Source organism: Heterocephalus glaber, unplaced genomic scaffold, assembly GCF_053883595.1.
Source record: "Heterocephalus glaber isolate CG9 unplaced genomic scaffold, H.glaber_assembly_v1.0 deba00000331, whole genome shotgun sequence".
Classification (NCBI taxonomy): Eukaryota; Metazoa; Chordata; class Mammalia; order Rodentia; family Bathyergidae; genus Heterocephalus; species Heterocephalus glaber.
Genome location: NW_028258142.1, coordinates 38352456 through 38374118, shown reverse-complemented (window position 1 = coordinate 38374118; position 21663 = coordinate 38352456). Strand labels below are relative to the sequence as shown.

Sequence of the window (21663 nt, the reverse complement as noted above, 5' to 3'; positions counted from 1 at the left end):
TCATTATTGCATCTAGTTAGAGAAATGGTTCACATTGTAGCTTGTCATCACAAATTTGCATACTTCTAAAATATTTTTGTGTTTTTCTTGCTAAATATTGAAATTATTTTCCTTGTTCCTAAATTATGGGTTGTTAGGTTATTTTACTACTGAAATACTTCTATAAGCCCATTTCTGAAATCGGTTCTAAATATCTTAAACTAAAACAAAATAGGTAACTAGTATTCTATATTGAATGCAAATATGAAATAGATTCAGGATGAGAAATTGACTCCTTTGTTGTAAGAAAGTTTATGAGGAACATGTGAAATTTATTTTTAGACTTATTTGACTACTAAAATCATTTCTTTTATTTTTGGTCATGTTCATTATAGTGGCATGCTGTCCTAGTTTACATATTTAAATAAGAGGTAGTTTTATAGCCATTTCTTAGAGCTTCATTATTAAAAATGAGTTAGTAGCTTGCATAACTATATAAGTTATTGGCAGAAATGGAGCATTTTAAAAATTGAAAGTCAGTGCTAAAAATAGAACAAGTATTAATTACTATAGAGCAGGTACCAGTCAGAATATTCTTAAAAAGTCAGAATTCATTGTCATCCTCTTTGTAGTAATGGTAACAATGCATTGTTTTTAGTTTATTCAATACAATGCATCACCTTGATCTTCATCCATTTTCCCAAGATCAAGCTCTATCAATTCTGAATTTGAGTCTGGTTGAGAAACTACTTTATCTCCTTAATGTACAGTCAGGTTTCTTGATTCTTGTAATGGCAATGCTTGTGATGTCAGTTTGCATTTTAATATCTGGCTATTTTTTTCCGTATCTTTTAAAACATTTTTCCTTTTTTTCCCTAGGTAGTTCTGACTATATGGCAAGACATTCAGATAAAGATAATTTCTATGTTTAGAATATTTTCTTCCAATGCATCTTATTTCTAGAGGTAACACCTGCATAATATGATTTGACATGAAAGGAATCCCCATGTAAAAATTATAGTTATCAAAGACCTCCATTAGAGCCCAGTGTTGGGTAGGCATCAGTATGAGAAATACACTAGAGTGGGAAGTGGTAGGGGAGTAGAAGCTCTATCTTTCCTTAGCATTCAGTTAAAATAAGCATTTAACTGAAGAAAATTCTTGGCAAATTGAAGATTGAGAACCTTCTCAAAATCTACCTTATTATGCCTTTTGATTCTAGTGTGAAATTGCTTGAATCAAATCAATCAATAAATTAGCATCTATTAAATAATCAAAACTATTAAAATGCAGTAAAAGCTGACTAAAATGTTAGTGCATGTGTACAGATGCTAGGATATAATTAGAGAGGCTCTGTCTTAAATATCCCTGTGAAATGACTGTTCAATAATGTCAGTATTTTATACATTGTTGGGCACAATTGTAGCCCAGGTTTTGTTTTCTCAAACCCTAAAATATTCACAGCCATTTGTGGAATAGCATGAATCCTGAAGAAAAGGTTGTCTTAAAATAGTCTCTCTACAGATAAGCCACAAGCATGAAAAAAAAAATCAAAGTTCAAGGGTTAAAAGCAACTAAAGCTTTTGGTAAAGAATTATCTTCAAATCAGGACAATAGTAATTCAGAGAATCACAGAGTTTGAAATCTGGAAGACACCTTAGAGATCAGCTCTAATTCTCTCATTTCACAGATGAGTAAATTAGGTTCAGAATGGCTAGGGACTCGCTTTGACTGTAGAGTTGTTTAGGGGATAAATGAAATAACAAATTACCATCATGTTCTGCATTATTCTAAAATGACTTAATACAGAGAGAAGCCATGTTTGGGGCAATGTTTAAGACTAGGATATTTCAGTCACTGGACACAATGGCTTGTCAAACAAAGAATCTAAGTTATTTGGAGGAGAGCTCCATTTACTAAGTGTAAGGATGAGTTTGATTAAATACATTTAAGTTAAATTGAACTCCTTATACAAATTTTATTCATTTCATTAAAAAAGTGTAACTTTTTTTCTAGTTTTGATTTAAGTATTTGAGGGATCAGATGTAACCCATTAACAAATTTATATACTTTTAATATAGTCTTTATCACAATTTGCTACACTTTTTAGATGGAACTGGGGATTCAAACCAGGGCCTTCACACTGAGTTACATGGGCTACACTCCCAGCCTCTCTTCCTTTTATTGGTAATTTTGATACAAGTTCTCCCTAAACTACTAAATCGCCCAGTTTGGGTTTGAATTTGTAATTCTCCTGCCTCAGCCTTCAGAATGTTGAGATTATAGTATGGACCACCATGCCCAGCTTCTGCAACTTTTTAATTGGTATATTCCCAGTACCCCAAGCTTCAAGAATTTTGGAGGTAGAGATTGAGTTTTGTTGTTGCTTTTTTTTGGTACTGGGGATTGAACTCGGGACTTTGCGCTTGCAAGGCAGGCAGCGGAACCACTGAGCTAAATACCCAGCTGAATTTTCTTGGTCTATGGCAGTCTTTGCAACACATAAAGGGATTTCATTAAAAAAATAAAGTATGAAAGAGTTTTAGAAGAATGTGGATGGTTTCTAGTCTAGAGCTCAATATACTGTGAACCACTTAAATTTTATGAGCCTAAAACCCATCATTTATGGAAATTAGTCATATAATTTATTAAAGGAACTGTCTAGATCCAATAGGAAGCTATAGAGAGGAAAATAATTTTTATGTCATGGGAAGAAAATGCCTTCTTTTAATTAAAGCTTTTCCAATGTCGTCTCCTTTCAGAAGTGGAATTCTTGAATGATGGAAAATAACAATCATAGATTTTAAAAGTATTGGGTGGAAAAATTGAACATTGAAAAAAAAAACAGTTGAAGCCCCAGAATAATGGTCCTTTCCAATTTGATACTGTACTTGATGATGATATCAACCCTTCCTCCATGGAATTATTGTGACATTTCAAGCTATAGGTGTAGCATGATGGGATAGAAGATATGCTATTCCTAAAAATGATAACTGAGAAGCTAGGAAAACCATAGAAGCAAAAGGATCTCTCTGATCTTTCCTTATCTCTTCTCTTTTGAAGACCTTCATGTGGCAGATATTCTGTTCTATACTCAGAAAGAATGCAAGTGGCACAGATAGGCCAAAAAGAATCTGAACAAATAGCACAGCTAAATCCACCTTCATTTATTCTACTAGTTGGTAGCTCCCCTTTTTCCAATCATAATTGTGATAGCTAACCTTTGTTCACCAATTGTAAGTATAGAAACATAATTTTTTTCAGGATGATCAGGTCTATCTTTATCCTGTGAAGTTGCTGAGTTTCATAAATCCTTAGTTAAATAAAATTGTTCTGATTTTTCTTTTTTTTGATAATTTGTCTTATGTCATAGAGGCATCAAGCACGAGGCTTACAATGTGAAGGAAGAGACAGTACTTTTTTACCTCAATATGCCTAAACATAAAACAGGTGGGGACTTGGCCTTCAGTATTGCCTCAAAGAGGACAGTGACTTCAATTTTTGTGTAAATGTTACTCAAATGCTATGTAATAATGTAACTAATAGCCTTTCTACTCATCCTCTAGATTTAGTGTAAATTTCAACAAATGTGAACATAAGCAAAGCAAACAAGATGGTATTATTAAAAAATATTTCAATGACATTCTCTCCTGTCCACTACTAGAATGTGAATTCGGTTGACACAACTGTACAGTCCACCTCCTACACGTGCAGGTTTAATAATAGTTTGGAAGCCACTATGTCACCATCTCTTTATCCTCATGTACTTCTATGTATTATCAGAGCATACAATCACCGATTTTTCTTTCATTCACTACTTTACCTTTAGATAGATATTATTCTCCATCTCCAGCTACACTGGACTAAAACTGCTCCATTGTTACTAAGTATTAATCAGTGCTTGCCACAATAATGCATATGACAAACAGGTTAAACTTAACATTTTAAAGCATTTTTCTGGTTCCTAAGGTTTGTGTGGTGCCTGGAGCAGATCTGTTTCAGCCTTAGGTGGGGTAGATTTTGTTCCTTTCTTTGAATGGGCCTAGTTCTGCTCCCCATGTTCCCTCATTTTCCAGAGTCCTGGGCTACCTGAAACATGTTTTTTTTCCCCTTGGGAAAGCACAGAAACCTATCGTTTGAGGCCTAGATGTCCCACCAAAGCCTCATAGGTGAGACTTTTTAAGAAGTGGCTGGATTAAAGTATGCTGGGATTGATTCATGATGCAATGCTAAACTCAAAGGCACTAGGATTAAGGGTGTGAGTGCTACTTGCCCTAAGTAGCCTGACTGAAATACACAAGATAGAAAGAGCTGTCCTATTCCCTTGCTTGTTTTGCTACCTTCTGCCTACCATGAACTGTTTCTCCTCTGGAATACCCCTCTACCAAGCCACCTTGCCTTGGAGCCAGACAATTATGGACTGAAACCTCTACAAACTGTAAGGTAAATAAAACTTTCCTCCTCTGATTTTCAGTGTCAGGTATTTCATCTCAGCAATGAGAAAAGTAACTAAGACATCTCCTTTGTACCTCTACAGAGAGTAGCTAAGAATGAGCAGGTTGTCACATAGGCCTGCGTCCCATTAATGTGAATGATGACATGGACAAATTTATTAACAATGGGAAAGAGAAATATACTGGCTACTTACCATTACATTAACATTACAGTTGGAACCAGATAAGTCCACAAAAATGCTGTATAGATTGAATGAATTCAACTGAAGTACTTCAGTTTCTATGAAGGTACAATTTTAGTTGAGTATTTTAAGTAATTCAACTTTATTATTTAGCTTTTCTAGTTTGAAGATTTCAATCTCTTAAAAAAGTACTTTATTGTGTTGGTTGAAATTAAATCGACTCAATTAGACTAATTCTAATTAGTCCTGTATTTCATCTGAAAAACAAATGTGCTTTGCCATAGAAAAGATGGTCCTTTCAAACCACTGAAATAATTTTCTACTCTAAATATCACCAATGTTTTAATAGTTTTAATCCATAAATTTGTTGACTAAATGTCTCTAAAAACAGATGAGCTTGTTAATATATAGATTTCAAATAGTTTTCGTACAACTCATAAATATAGAAATTGACTATTTCTAGTGATTTTGTACTATCAATATTTCAATTACTAGTAATTTTAAGTAGTGACACAAAAAGATGAAAATATAATATTTATCTATTTATTTATTTATTCAGAGGTGGGAATTGAACCCAAGGCCTTGTTTATGCTAGGTAAGTGCTCTACTACTGAGCTAATCCCTGTCCTGTTTCATTCTTTGATTTATTTATTTTCTGTATCCTTAAGACTCTTTTAAACATAACATAGTTAGTTTTATTCTTTCACTTAATATTTCATTGAGAATATTTGTATATTCCAGGAAATATAGATTCATTTTAATTTATTTTGATTCTTGAGGCATTTATATTCTATACATATAATTTCTTTTATCTGATTTTTCTCTTTTTTTTCTTTTGTTTTATATGAGTTAAAAGTATTTTTATTTCTTTCTCCTATTCTGCCTCATTTTTAAGTGACATGGCATATATCAGGTATTCAATGCATGAATTTATGTTTTTAACATTTTTAAAAGTACGAATTGAAGTAAAACATTTACTCCTCTAAATACAGCAAGGATTTAAATAGGGTGTAACTCTGATACCTTTCTTCATAGATTACCATCACTATATTGTCTTTTTTCTATCTGTATTTACATTTCAAGTAAATAATTTCTCTTCCTTCTCTTTCACCTTTTTCTTCAGATTTGCAAATTAAATGATTAAATTATGCTAAATCTCAGTGATTTCACTTATTCCATTATAATATCTCCTTAGCCTTGGTTCTGTGAATATATATGCTAAACAAACCTTCCTTTTCTATATTCACCAAAAATTCTGTAATAACAATAATTTTCACTTTTGGGTGTAAGCTAGAGTTTTGTGAACTTCTGAGGAAGAATAATAGAATATTTTATTAATTTCAAATTTTTATTGGCAAGATTTCACTTACATGTACACTTTAATACCTATTAAATACTAAATTTTAGAATATTCTGGTTGGTAACGAATAATGAAAAATATTTTCATGCCATTTCTTTTCCAATTGAATATTCACTGTTATGGCAAATATATTCTGTTGGAAGAGTGAAAGCACATCTATTTTGTGTATACAGTGTATGACCACATATAAAATAGTCTCAGATACCGGGTTTAAAGGACACCTACCTGGCCAGCAGTATCCAAGATGTCCAAGTATGCTGGCTCGTTGTCAATCCTAACCTGGGTCTTATAAGCATCTTCTGAAAAACACAATATGAAGTTTACATTCAGAAAAAAGGTATGATTAATTTTTAGATTCATCACAATACAGAATTTCTAAACAAATTACACAGATTACCAGATACATTATTCAAGTAAACTGTACAGATCAATAACATTATAACTCAGGGAAATACAGGAAAAAGAATTTTGCTTCGAGTGAAATCAGGTAGGGTTTTTGTTCATCAGAAAAATTTCATGATCTCAGAAACCCTAGTGATGTTACCTTAAAAAAAAAAACTATGGGAAAATTTATCAATTATTTTCTAACTGTGCACCACAAAAAACACATGCTAACATGGTAATTGTAAAAGGCATAAAGATTTCCCTAAAAATCAGGAGTGTTACAAGATTGCCTTTTTTCCACTAATTTTATTTAACACAGTACTGGAAGTCTTAGCCTCTACTAGGCAAGGAAAAGAAATAAAATAAAAATTGGATTAATAAGCAACATGATCTTATGTGTAAAAATTTATAAATTGCACACTCTCACAAACATATACACACAGAGTAAATGAATTCAACTAAATTGAAAAATATAAATTCCATAAGAGAAAAAAATTTGTATTTCTTAAACTAGCAATAAATAAACTAAAAGGAAAATCAATAAATCAATGTAGTTTGCAATACTATCAAAAATCAAATACCTAGGAATAAGCTTAAAAGTGTCAAAGAATATATTAAAAGCTACAATATATTGTTGCATAGAGGAATGAAAAAACACAAAATAAAAGGACATTCTATATTTATGGGTTTGAAGATTTAATATTGCTAAGAAGTTAACACTATATAATAAGTAATCTCTAAAGATAATTCCATCCCTATAAAAATTCCAACTGCTTTTTGCAGCAGTTAAAAAATCCATACAGAAAATCATATGGAACCCTAGGGGACAAAATGGCCAAAATAGTTTTTTAAAAAGAACAAAGTTTGAGGTCTTACATTTACCAATTTTAAGACTTATTTCAAAGTTTCAGTAATCAAAAGTGTGGTATTTGCATACAGACAGAAATACAGACAATCATAGAGAATGGGGAGTCTAGAAATAAGCTACAGAATATGCTGCCAAATAATTTTCCACAAGAGTGCCAAATGAAGCTGAGAAAAGTGAATATCTAACTGCAAAATAATGAATTTGGGCTCATCTTATGCCATATATGAAAAGTTAAATCAAAGACCTAAACATAATAATGAAAACTATAAAAATCTTAGAAAAAACATAGAGAAAAGCTTTATGATACTGGATTTGGAAACAATTTCTTGACTATGACACCAAAAGTCCAGACAATACAATTAAAAATGGATAAAATAGACTAAAATTTCTAATCAAAATAAATTTCACATAAGTAAAATCATAAAACATAAGATAATTTGTGTCTGATTTATTTCACTTTGCACATAAATGCTGTAGTCAGCAGGGCACGGGGACCAATTCCTGTAATCCCAGCTACTTAAGAAATTAAGGAATTTTAATAAATTTTTAACAATTTCAAGGCCAGGCTGGGCAATTTGGCAAGATAATGTCTCAGAAAAGAAAATGACAAAAGGAAGGAAGGCAAGAAGTAAAGGAAAGGGTGGAGGAAGGAAGCAAAGAATATCACAATTCATTTGGAATTATACCATGCATAAGGAATTATTTCCTTTTTATTGCTGAATAATATTCTATTACATGTGTATATCACCTTTTGTTTATTCATTAATCCATTTATATGTATTTGTGTTGCTTGTATGTTTTAGTCCTTGAGAAGAGCGACAGAAATGGATATTCACACAGAACTGCACTTTTAAAAAATGATTATTCTGTGGATATATCTTGCAGTGAAATTGGTGAATCACATGTTAATTCTATGTATAAGTTTTTGGGGGGCTGACCAAACTGTTTTTGCTAAAATTTAAATTCCTACCAGGAAAGTATGAGAATACTGATTTTTTTCATCATTTTTGTCAATACTTGCTTATTTTGTTTTTATTATAGACATGCTACTAGGCATGAGTAGCATCTCAGTTTAGTCTTTATTTGTATTTCCCTAATGAATAACAAGATCAAGCATTTTCATATGCCTATTAGCTATGACAGAGAGTTGTAGGAACCAAGTATGGGCTTCTTAAGAGTCTGAGTCAGGACTAACCACCATAGGATTTCATCTGGGATACAAATGAATGTGGACCCCTCCCATGCCCCTTGGCAGTGGTGCTGATGGCGGGCATAGGTAAATGAGACTGAGCCCATGGAGAAAGAGAGCTGTTAGGTCCATAGTTGGTACAAAGGTGAGTGATCCAGCTATCTGGGCATAGGGCCAACATATTAAATGTTTCATCCTTGATCTTGGAATCTATTGGGCATATATGTATATATTCTCCCTCAAAGCTGCCAAATCATTGCTGTGGAAAAATATTATCAGGAAGCTCCTATTCTGCCATTTTACTAGTACCACCCTCCTTTCTTTAAGATCTTTTCTTCTCTCCTCTTTTTTTCCCCTTTCCTCCCCCCACCCCCCCTTTTAGATGTGAGCATCTATAATAGCATGATTTGCTGCATCTGGAAAGTTTTGGAATGCTGTGTTTCATTTTCTTTCATCTCTAAGCATTTCTCATTAGCCTCATGATTTTTATTTCTACTCTGATGCATTGGTTGTGTGAAACGCATTGTCTTATTTCCACATATTTGTAAATCTTTCAGTATTCCAACTGCTCTTGATTTCCAGTTTCATTTCGTTGGACTAGGAAAGACAACTTTGTGTGATATCAATCTAACTTCCTGCTTATACTTGGAAACTCAAGAGTGTTTCCTGGAAGAAGTAGCATCTAATTTGAGTAGCAGTTAGGGAGAACAACATGGAAGGAAAAAAAAAGAATGGAAGCCATAAAAGAAATAGAGATATCCAATATATAAACATGTCCAACATCTTTAGCCATCAAGAAAACGCAAATCAAAACTACATTGAGATTCTGTCCCTCCTTGGTTAGAATCACTATCATTAGGAATACAAACAACAATAAATGCTGGCAAGGATGTGAGAAAAAAGAGCCACTATGGAAATTAGTATGGAAGTTTCTAAAAATCTAAAAAAATAGAGCTACCATTTGATCCATCTATTTGTGGTCTTTGGTATATACCTGAATATTAAAGCCAGCATATTACAGAAATACCCATATAGCCTGTTTATTGCAGCACAATTCACAATAGGTAAGGTATGGAATCAGCTTGGTGCCCATCAATGGTTGAACTGATAAAAAATGTATATACACACAGTGGAGTATTCAGCCATAAACACGAATAAAATAATGTCATTTGTAGGAAAATGGATGAAACTGTTAAGCAAAATAAGCCAGAGTTGGAAAGACAAATATTACATGTTTTCTCTCATACATGGAATGAGGGAGAAAGAGAGAGAGAAAAAACACAATAGCAGAAGTGATATTGTAGAGAAAAGGAAGGGAATAATGTGAAGAAAAAGGCAAGGGAGACAATTAAAGGATACACATTATGAAAATATATTATATGTATGCATGAATATGCCAAAATAAAATATTCATTAATAAAAAGAAAGATATAATAAAGAGATGGAAATGCTAATTGCCCTGAAAAAGAATATGACCAACAAAAAACTTAAATGGTTTTAGTGTGATTAAATACTAGAATTTAGAGAGAAGATGTTGACATACTTTTGAAGATACGCCAGAGGAACTTCTGAATATATTAAAATGAATCAAGATTTTGAGTGAGACATTTGAAGTAACACACTGCCTGGATTGAAAATCTGGCTCCACCACTTACAGCTGTCTGAATTTCTTAAATTCACTGCTCCCTATCGTTATTATTGAAATGATGCCTGGAATGTATGCAGCAGAGGGCCTGTACGTGATAGTTCCATGAAGTTTAAATATGGCCACTCTTGCTAGGAAATTTGAACTCTATTATAAAGCTATCATTGAAGGTGCATGTTTGGCAGGTTCATTTTGGCTGACGTGTTGTGAGCGAATTCTGAGGTGGAGGCTAGTGCCACAGAAAGATTAAATAAATAGTAAAACAGGCAAGAGAAGATAGAGTCTGTTACTAAGCTAGTGGCATTTGAGTTGAAACAAATCTAATGACTCACAAGACATTATTAAGGTAGAAACTACAGGGATGGGTACTTAGCTCAGTGGTTTCAGCTCCTGCTGCACAAGCGCAAGGACCCGAGTTCAATCCCCGGTCCCCCCAAAAAAAGAAAAGAAAGAAACTACAGCATTTAATGATTGATTATATGTGGGAAAAAAGACAAATGAAACCATAGGAAAAGTCTTTGCATTTCTAGCATCTGCAGATGGACATTTCTTGAGAGCAAGAAGGCAGAACTGTGTCAGTTCAATGCGGTAAATGCTGACTTTGCCATATATATGGATCACTTTAGTGAAGGCAATGATCAGGTGGTTATCTGGGTCCGAAGCTCTGGAGAAGCTTGGAAAGACTGTCTTTACTTTTATGGATGTTCACCCTCAAAGGCAAATGCATTCGTATTTGCACTGTAAATCCAGCCTACTTATTTCAGCCTGCGTAAACATATCCAATGTGCTTATATCATCTGTCAAGTATGGCTGGACCTTCTCAGTCTGGTGTTCACAAACTCCCAAAGTTTGGCTGTAATATATATTTTGCTTCACTCACTATTTGTATTGTAATCAAAAAAAAAAAACCTAACCTGGGCTAAAAGCTTTTTGAAGATCATTAGATTATCACACAAATCAATAAGCATTCACACCAATGATTTTGAGCCACAAATAGGCAAATGAATTATTTTCAGAATCTCATGATTTAGAAGGTAGTAATGATCAACTGTAGGAGGCACTTTTTCAATGCATATCAGTGAGTACCTCCAACAAATCAGATTTTTCTTAGCTGCTGAACAAAGGAAGACGCACACACACAATCTAGCTCTCTATTCTCAAGGAATTTATACAATCACAGTGGGAGACACACATAGCAACCCTTATATACAAATGAATATTAAGATGCCCAAATCCATATGACAAGGCAATTCATTCCTTATGGCAAAACACAGAAATGTTCTATGTAGTATGGCTTTGGCAACTTCCAGCCATTCTAAATCCATTAAACATATGGCCAATTCTACAGTTTTTCTATTTTCTATCCTTTATCCACACACTGATCTGCCTTTCATAAGGAGAAATCATACAGAATTACATGTAATTTTTTTTCGAAGATGCATGAGGTTGTTTTTAAATTTCATAGGAAAGTAAGAAAAGCTACCTTGAAAAGGGGTCTGTGTCCTGAGGATCACAAAAGAGCCTTTGAAATTTCATGTTTGTTTATTTAAACTCACATATCCCCAAAAAAGCCTACTGAGGCCAGGGGCATGCTGAGTAATCAAGGCTAGAACTCTGTGTGATTATCTGAGACTCAGATAAGCCTAGCACCTAAAACATATTAAATAAAAGCTGCTCTTGAGATCAGAAAACCCCTTCAAAGAAATTTGATGTGAATTGGCTGGAAACTAAAATCAGTCCTCTATCCAAGTTTTTTTTTTTTTTTTTATTCTGTCTTTCAAAAAGTGTCCATCAGAGTATACATTCCAGTGTGGGAAAACTAGGTCACCTGCCTGGCCTCCATAGAAACTAATCCCTTTCATTTCCTCTCCACAAACAATCTTTTTTTCAGTTTCCATTCATCCACTCCCTTTGAGGCCACCCATGCAGAAATGTACTGTCAGAAATACTCTGATGAATGCATATAAACACCTCCATGAATTTCAATCATCTGCCTATAGACCCAGCCCTGAAGTTAGCTCATTTATCTTTCCAAGCAAGAGGCCAAATGTACACAAAGCTTTATCAGGCAGAAAGGGTAGCAGCTGCCTGCTATATTCATTACAAGGAAAAGCACAATGAAGCAGTATTCTTAGAGACATCTACCACCTTTAAATTCATCTCAAAATACTAAAGTTTAATCTGAGACTGTCCTTTCTCTTAGGAGGTATCTTCCTTAATCTTCTGCTCTAGCAGAGCTTGATAAGAGGAAAATAGTAAAGGCCTGTGTTAAAGCTTTTAATCCACCACTAAATGTGCGTTTCCCTTTCTTTGCCTTATTTGTAAATTGGAGATAATGGTACATACCAATAAATACATAGCAGATCCATGAAGATCAATAAAATAACACATATGATAATGTTTTAGAAAAAAGCACAATTCAAACTCAATACATGTTTTGCTGTGATTTTTTTTAGTCTCCATCAAATTAACCAAACTATATTAAAACTAAATCACTTTTTAAATTTACATTTACTCATTTCACAATCAGTAAGTCATAGAGGATTTGGCAGGCTATCTTTTTAATAATCATCAAGCATATCAAGTTTTTGATTAAATGTGTAAGATATTTTGGATAATTTATTCTAAGTAATGAATGTAATTCCTTTCGAGAATATACATTTATATTGTTTCAAAAAATTTTAGTTGTAAGTATGAAATCAGGGTAATTTAAAACATAAAAATAAATAACCGAAGAAAAATCAGAAAGTTATTGAATTTTATCTGGATGACTTTTGAGAACCTTAAGATAACTGAATGTTACTTATATGATTTACCCTCAAATCTAAGATGCATAGTTGATATTTCAGAGAAGTTATTTTTGTAACCCCGAGTTAGTATTTATCTCCAAGTTATGATTTATTGACTCAATTTTAAAAAGCAGTAAATGGTACAAAGTCTCAAATAGTGTATTTGTAAACCTTTCTCAGAGGATCATTTAAATAAATCATCTCATGTGTGCATTTGTGTGTGTACACATGTGCATGTACATATAGAGTGAAGGTGCCTGGCAGTATAGTGTACTGGATACTTTTTCTCCAATAAGAAGTGAAATCATTGTTGAATCAACACTGATATACCTCTGAATGTATCAATATTTATCAATAATGATATTAATACATATCTGAGTGTATCCATACATATTTGATTCCCACATAATCTACAGTGTTGAAAAAAGCAGCAGTGGTTTCTACCTACATAGAATTTATAATATTGGTGGAGAACAGAAATACAAACAGGCAATTACACCTGAGTGTAATTTTAAAGAGTGCTGTATCTGAAGCATTTAGAAATGTGTTTGTTTGGAGAGATGGTAGAGGACATCAGAGGGAGTGTTGCTGAGTATTGTTAGTCCTCAAAAGTATTAGATAGGAAACAGTTTGGAAGAAGAAAGACCGAGGGTCCAGGAAGGGAGCACAGAACCTGCATAAATTCCAAAGTAACCCTTTCCCAAACCTAAACATTCAGTGAAATATCTGTTTGTTGGCCTTGAAGGAGTTTTTGAAAATAGGCTGAATTAATTTGTAGACTAACACTGGGTGAAGAACACCCTTCTTTTGAGCTGAAGACAAAGGTTCCATGAGATGAGAAGCATAGGAAGTTCACAAGAATTATAAGGCAGATTTTTTTATCATGCTATAATATTGAGGGTGGAGGCCAGTTTATTGAACCTTATGAGGAAGAAGGGTTCCTTGATTACATCTGAGTTATAGAGCCTTTGAAATATTGTCCTAGATATTAACTGATTCTAGTAGGGAATTTGATATCAGTCAGTATCTGTTTGAGTCACAGGGATTCTCAATGTGATTCCTCTGGGAAGTCTAGTGATATGGTGGGTCAGTCAAACACATTCAAGCATCCACATGCCAGAGGACACAGTGCCTGTATCACTGTTTCATGCTGCAGGAAGCCTTGCCATGAGCATTAGATTCCGTGAGTGGCATGCAAGCTCGAGCATGTCCCTTCTAATTGTAGGACCCCGGACAGAAATTTGCATGTGCAGAGAGTCATTACTGGAAGATGCTATTCAAACAACGACCTCTCAGATCCCAAAGTAGCAAATGGAAAAGGTGATCTTTGCAATCAACAGCTGTCATTAGGAAGTTCCATCACTTAGAATAGGTTTAAAACAAATTATTTCTTCACATTAATAAAATGTGCTTCACATAAATAAAATGTGTTTTTATGTTCAGAGAAACTGTGGGAGTCCCAGACTTTGACGGACTCTTCACCCTCATCTGATAGACAAGCAGTGATTGCAAAGTACCAGTGGAGCCCACTGATAAAATGTGAGAATCTCTAGAGGCAGATGTTGGATTAATGTACAAACTAATGTTTCTTGGAAGATGGAATAGATATGTTTTCTTATTCATCCTGTTTTCTCCAAATTAAAATCATGCATATTATGTATAAAAAATACAAAGATTCTGAATGGCGGGAAAAAAAAGAGGGAAACTGGACTTTGGTATCTGTGGGACGACGTGACACGGTGTTGTGTTCCATGGATTTTTGTTATGTCTCATACAGCTCATATTTGGAACTGAAGAAACTCGCAAACTGGAAACACCAATGGCTCTAAGGAGGAGGAGGAGAGAAGGAGGACCATCCTAACAACCTGACAAAGAAGAAAACATCTCGGTTATAACCACTGCAACATGAAACAATATATAATTTCAAAAATTAAACCAGGCGTGGGAACATGCCTATAATACCAGCATTCTGGGAGTCTGAGGCAAGAGAATTACAAGTTAGAGTCCAGAGTGGATAATTTAGTGACTTAGCAAGACCCTGTCTCAAAATAAAAATTAGAAAGGGCTGGGATGTAGCTTATTGAGAAGGGCTTGGTATAATAACAAAAGAGAAAAAAGAAAAGCCATACTAAGGCATAAATTGAACAAAACATATGCAAGATTTGTATGCTTAAAACAATGCCAGTGAAAGAATCAAATAATAAATAAATACCATTTTCATTAGTTGGAAGACTCAATATAGTGAGGATGTTACCTCTCTCTAAACTTAAAGACTTAATACGTGTCTTATCAAAATCACAGAACCAGTTTTGATAGATATAAACTTCTTTAAAAATTTTATGGAAAAAAAGGAAACTTGAAGTAGTTTTGAGAAGAAAAAATAAGAAGAATCAATTTACCTTATTCAAAAGTTATTATTCATCTGAAGTAATCAGAAAAGAATAATACTGAAAGAAATATAAACAGATGATGGCTGTGGATTTAGCTCAGTGGAACTGCACCTGTCTCCTAAGTGCAAGGTTCTGAGTTCAATCCCCAGTTTAAAAAAAAAAAAAAAAATATATATATATATATATATATGTATTTGCACAAATGAATTATGAATTACAAAATTAATTGTAATTTCTAATCTAAGGAAAGAAATAAAATGGCTGTGAGTCTCAGAGTATTCCCTCATCCCTAACTCCATCATGTTCCTCTGGGGGCTTATTTAGGGATTATCTCTAATTTCTTCTAACATCTGTTCCTTAAAGAGATACAAGATCTGTCAAATGTTAATAAATGTGCCACTGACATCTATGATTTTTATTTTTAAAGTAAAATGTGAAATATTTATATGATCTGAAGAGAAATCAGAGTATATTTTTATTTTTAAAGCATCTTGGATGCATAGGAATACCCTTTGAATTGTTTTTGTCCCCTAAAGTCCTCAAATCACAGTGTTATTGATCATCCAGATTTACACAAACATGCACACCCACAAAGGGGGCATTCTTTATTTTCTGAATTTTGCTAGACCAGAAGAAGAAGTTTATAATAGTTCACTCCTATATCACCTTATGAATAACTATTTGATAAATATATTAAAAATATAATTAGAGGATGTTATATAAAGAGAAAATAAGGAAAATAAAATTTTAAAGAAATAAAATTAAATTGTAATTCGTGTGATAAAAATCCCACTTGCCTTCATGGAACAAGCACTAGTCTCAAATTTTGTTATATTATCTACTTATTTATTTTCCTGTAATTATTCCATTAGATGGAGTAAATCCTAAAGATATCGAGTCTAACTATTCATCTTGTGCTTGAATCATTTTCTGAATTCTTAACTTCCTTAGTGTAAATAGATGCAGGTATATCTACTTTTAAATCCAACCTTCTGTAGCCCATGATAATTTACCTTTATTTCATTGATTCATGTTAGACCTGAACCTCAAGCTAAAATAGCCAATAATTCTAGTCCTACAATTTAGGTATTGGAATCATTATCAATATAAAAGTCTTCTGTGTTTTCTCATAACTGCTATTTTGTATCTAAATCTTTTTATGCTGTCCATAAGCATGAACAAAAAGAAAAGAACAGAAAAGAAAAGAGCCTCAGATGCTGTATCACTTTCCTTTGAGAATTGTCCTAGTATAAGCAATTCATTGTTCACACTTATCAAGGACCATCGGACACCGATAATATAATTTAAACCATTCATTATCTCCTCAATTTTTATCCATCTTCCCATATGGAAATATTATTCTGAACCTCTATTAAATTATTAATAAAAATGGAAAACACAGAACATGAAATGTCAGAAAATATAGCAACCTACTGAATGATTTTCTACATACTGAAAGTAATGTACAATTTATATTTATTGACAGAGCAATTCAAACATTTACTAATCCCACCAATTGTTTTTGCTGGCAGTTTATTTTTCATCTTTATATCAAATGAGACTTCAAGTCATACACCCGTCTGAACTCCATTTCTCTGCCCCATGATGATTCAGGTGGCACCCAGACATTTCCTTAGAATAGTAAAATATCATGAATCAGAAAAAGCACGTCTTCACTCCATTGAAGTAGCCACATCCTACCTTTTAATCTAATCACATATCTTGGGATTTCATTCTCTCTTTGCAAATGTTAGTTGTCTTTTGATTCTCAATAAAATTCTCTCACTAAGAGTGGAAATAAGAAGTCATGGAAATACAGTGCTTTTGCCATTCATCAGTATTACATACATCTCTTTTTTATTCAGAAGTATTTTGTTTTAAGTATTGTTGCTATTATAAATTTCTTTTTTTTTTGCATCTCTTTTTTAATCACCTTCTTAGTAGATATACTTTCTTTGGTATCTTTGTGAATCTTAACTCTTCACAAGTGTGAAAGAAGTGAAAAACCTTCCAGTGTCCTGATAGAATCCTGAGTGTCTTTGTGACCTAACTACTGTCTCCTTTCCAGTTTCTACACTTACATCACTTTATAATTAGTGGCCAACACTGTTTTTGGAAATTCTTTAATTTTCCAATTTAGACTGCTTGATTCAGTGGAAACACCCTCTATGGCTTTATGAGTATCAAAATACATCCTATATCTTCATAAGCAGGAGTGATCCACATGGGGTTGATAAATGAATTATTTTTCCTTTCCATTTCTCAAGGGCATGGCTTTTGCTTTATTTATCTCCAAGTAGTTTCTTTTTCAGGGTGCAATCTACACAACATAAATAGTCAAAAGTGTTGTCTTTTTAAAAAATATGTAAAGTTTCATTTTGAATTTTGGATTAATATGATTGGCTAAACTAGAGTAAAATATTATTTTATTATAGTTGTTCAGTTCCTTTAGAAAAATAATAACAAAGATCTCTTAGATTTAAGAAATCTATGTTGTAAGTCAAGAACCTCCAGAATTTAGCAAATGATAGCAAAGCTGTCTTTCGAGGAACCTGTAAATTCTCATTTCCTTTAAAGTGGGAATGAGGTAAGGAGTGAAATTGAGGTAGACATTATTTTCTTCTTTAGTTATAAAAATGTCTTTTTATCTGTAGATGTTGGTCAAGAAAGTTAAAGTTTATTCATAGTAGAGCTGGACCTCAGATTAGCAAATTTTCCTAGCAAACCAATTTGCAATAATGTAGCATTTACAATCCATGTCATTTTGTAAAAGTTCCATAATCTAGTTCTATAATCTTACCTCTTTTATTATGTGAAAGAATATGTAAAATTATTAGGATACATAAAATATTAGGATATGTGAAATTAGTTATTTATTCCAAAAAGAATGAAGAGATATTAGCAGAAGACATCACTATAAACTGGCAAAGCAGTCTTCTAACCTTTAACGTATCCACCTTTTCCACCTTACAAAACTGGCAGCCCAGTGTGGCTGCACATAACCTGTATATCTAGAAGTTAGTAGGTACCTGTAGCAACTTAATTGGTCTAGCTCTCTATTTAAATTTTTGAGACACAGACTATAATGGTCACAGTATAGTCTCAGCCTTTACTCTCCTACTTCAGTGATTTGTTTCCCTTCTTTGACATTAGAATCACCAAAAGAGATTTAAAAACAGACAAAACCCTGGACTTCATTCTAGAAAATTAGATTCAACTCATAGTCTAAGATCTGATGCCTAGTTAGACCAATCTACAAGGATCTGGCTTGCAGAGGAGATATGTAGTATGTACCTGTTTTGGCTTATATCCAGATGCCCCCAAAAGTCTCATGCATTCATAGGTGGGGATTTGGGGAGGTGGCTGGATCATGGATGTGTGATGCTGAATTAGGGTGTGTGATACTGGAATTATAGTTGTGATATCCAAATTGGTTAAGCATAGTTGTGGGTGTGGATTATGAGAAGGCTAGCCTAGGTGTGGGTGGTGCCACTCAAAAGAATTGTAGCCTAGATGGGATAAAAGGGAGAGGGAGGCTTGCTGCATGCTGCCTTCTGCCTGCCAGGCCATGAACTGTTTCTTTTCTGTGATGCCCATCTGCTGTGCCACCTTGCCTTGGAGCCACCCAAGTATGGACTAAAACCTCTAAAAACTCTGAGCCAAAATAAACTTTTCCTCCTTTAACTTTGGGTGTCATGTATTTTTTCTTATCATGAGAACCTAACTAAGATGGTACCTGAGAGAGGGAGAGGCTCATGAGAGAGGGAAAGGCTTACACATAGAAGAGTGAAAACTAAAATGGTGATAAAATCAAGAATTATAGGTATCTGAATGTATGATATGTGTTTTCATGAAGCTAAAATAATTTTGGAGTTATTAAAATATATTTTAATTATTTTTAAAAATTTTTATTAGTACATGTTTGCCATATGTAAGGATCACATTCATCATAGGAAACTTGTACCTGTATATAATATATCTTCTTTTTTTTCCATTTCCTTCTCCCTTTAACCTTTCTTTCCCTCCCCATTTACAACAGCTTGTTTTCATTTTTCCTTTCACGTTCTTTTTAAAATCTTGTTTCACTCCCTTCTCTTCCTCTACCCTTTCTCTTATTCCCTTTTCATTAGAACAAGTTCTTCTTACTTCACATATCTGTTCTCTGTTTTGCTCCTCATTTACCTTTATTTCTCTCACACAAGAGAAAAAACGTGAAATTTAATCTTGGAAATAGCCTGTATTCCCACCAACAGAAAAATGGATTAAGCAAATGTGGTATTTATATACAATGGACTCCTACTCTGCTCTAAAGAAGGATAAACTTGAATCATTTTTAGATAAATTAATGCAGCTCAAGACCATAATGTTAATTGAAATAAATCAGACAGACAAATTTAAATATGCTTTAATTTTTCAGAGGAGGATGGGAAAGTCAAAGTTTCATAAAGGATATTTGGCTTGAACATTAAAGATAATAAACAGCATTTTCCCTGTTAGAGATATGGAAGCAAGCCTGTAACTTGGGCATTCTGGTGCATCTTTATCATCCCAGCACTTTGTGAGGCTGAGGCAGAAGAATCACAAATTCAAGACCAGTCTGGGTAACTGAGTGATTTAGCAAGACCCTCTTTCAAAACTATAACAATAAAAAGGATGGGGGATTTAGTTCAGAGCCAAGGCTCTGGGTTCAATTCCCAGTACCAGACACACACACACACACACAAACACACACACACACAAACACACACACACAGCATTTCTCAAAAAACAATGGCATGGCATGGTGTCTCATAGTTCATTAACACAAAACAGTACAGTGATCTTAGAATATGGAAAGAATAGCAGTGAGTGGTTGAAAATAAGTTTAGAAAATATATTATGATGAAACTTTTGGGTACTTTCTGCAAGCTACATTGTACTATACCTTGGAGGATTTTGGTATAAGTGAGTTTCAATTATATTTCTCCGAAATTCTCTTTGTTCTCTCTGTCTCCATCTGTCCCACAATATAGTAAATGCAGGATGTGGAAAAAGAATTATATGTTATTAGCCCTAAGCATTGAATATTTAAGTCCAGGTTGTCAATAGCCTGGCCCTATCTTTATTGGTTGAAAATCTGTTGGAATTAATGCCTATTTTCCTAGACTTCTGGAGAATGTTTTAAATTAATCAAGCTGTGTTTCAGATTCCCTTCCCTTATTTGATAAGAACATGAAGAGAGTGATGATACCATTTTTGACTACATTATGCTCCAGAGCACAATATACAGAAGGAGCTCAAAATACTTTTGAGCCAGTAAATGAAATCCATGATGACACAGATGAGAAACAGGATTAACAGCACTAACTGTGTTGATCTGGCAAAAACAAATGGGGGACAAAGTAAACTTTTAATCAAGCAAAATTTGTCAGTTAGTTTTTGTCTTCTTAAATATTCATTTTCTTTTAAAATTTCAGCTGCAAATTTATGAGGGTGCCGGAAATGAAGATACGGATCTGTGAGTGCCTGCTGACAGCACCTAGCCAAGTATAGAGGGCATACACCAATCATGCAGTCTCTGGACCTGACAGACATCAACATTTGTTGCCTCAGAATGAAGAGAAAAAATGAAGAGTGAATAATGTGCTATAAAAATCAATCAGCAGCTGTAGGCCCTTGTCATCTGCTCTGGCGCATAACTGAAACACCAAGATGCCTCCACTGAGTAGTGGAAAGGTAAATGAAGACCAGATGTTTGAAGGTGACACAGAGGCTATAAATGAGAAGCGCTGCTGTGGCGGTGAGAAAAGAAAACCAAATGTTATATGGTGGAGAAGTTTAAAGAAGAAGGAAGGAATCAGGGAGGATCGTGGAAAAATCCTTCCTACTGGGATGGCCTAGTTGCTGGGTGGCTGAGCTCAATTCTCTAAAATGGTATGGGTGGTCACTTCTCTGGGATGAATTGAAAGTGCCCCAAATTTGAAAGAATTTATGCATGTGTGCTTATATAATGACTAATGGATACAGAGAAATAAAATTTGAGGGTACGCATAAATGACAAATTATGGGGCTTTAATAGGGTTATCTGTATAGCATTGTAGAGGAGGGAGTGTAGAAGATTGTGACAGGATAAATTCAGAAAATCTTCAAAGGGAAATGTGATAGTTACTTTTATGCAACTTTATTGGACCACAGTGTACCCAGATATCGGTTCAAGCATTATTCTGAGTGGGTCTGTGAATGTTTCAAAATGAGAATAATAGAAAAATGATGCATCCTCTAATGGGATCAGACCCCGTCCACTCAATTAAAGACCTAAAGTGAGCAAAAGATAAGTAAAAGGGAACTTTCCATCGGATTGCATGAGCTGAGATAAGACCTATCTTGTCTTTGGACCTTACAGCAGGCATCCTGGCCTTCAGATTCACTTAGACCACTGGCTCT

General features: G+C 33.9%; 1 protein-coding gene across 4 annotated transcripts in view; it reads right to left on the bottom strand.

Annotated features, from left to right (window-relative positions):
• The window catches only part of Rit2 (Ras like without CAAX 2), a 339988-nt gene that overhangs the window by 214935 nt on the left and 103390 nt on the right, over positions 1-21663 (bottom strand). For all 4 annotated transcript variants that reach the window (XM_004855252.3, XM_087193264.1, XM_087193269.1 and 1 more), the window contains exon 3: positions 6201-6274. In XM_004855252.3, coding sequence (XP_004855309.1) covers positions 6201-6274 — 74 coding nt within the window. The remainder of the gene's footprint in view (positions 1-6200; positions 6275-21663) is intronic.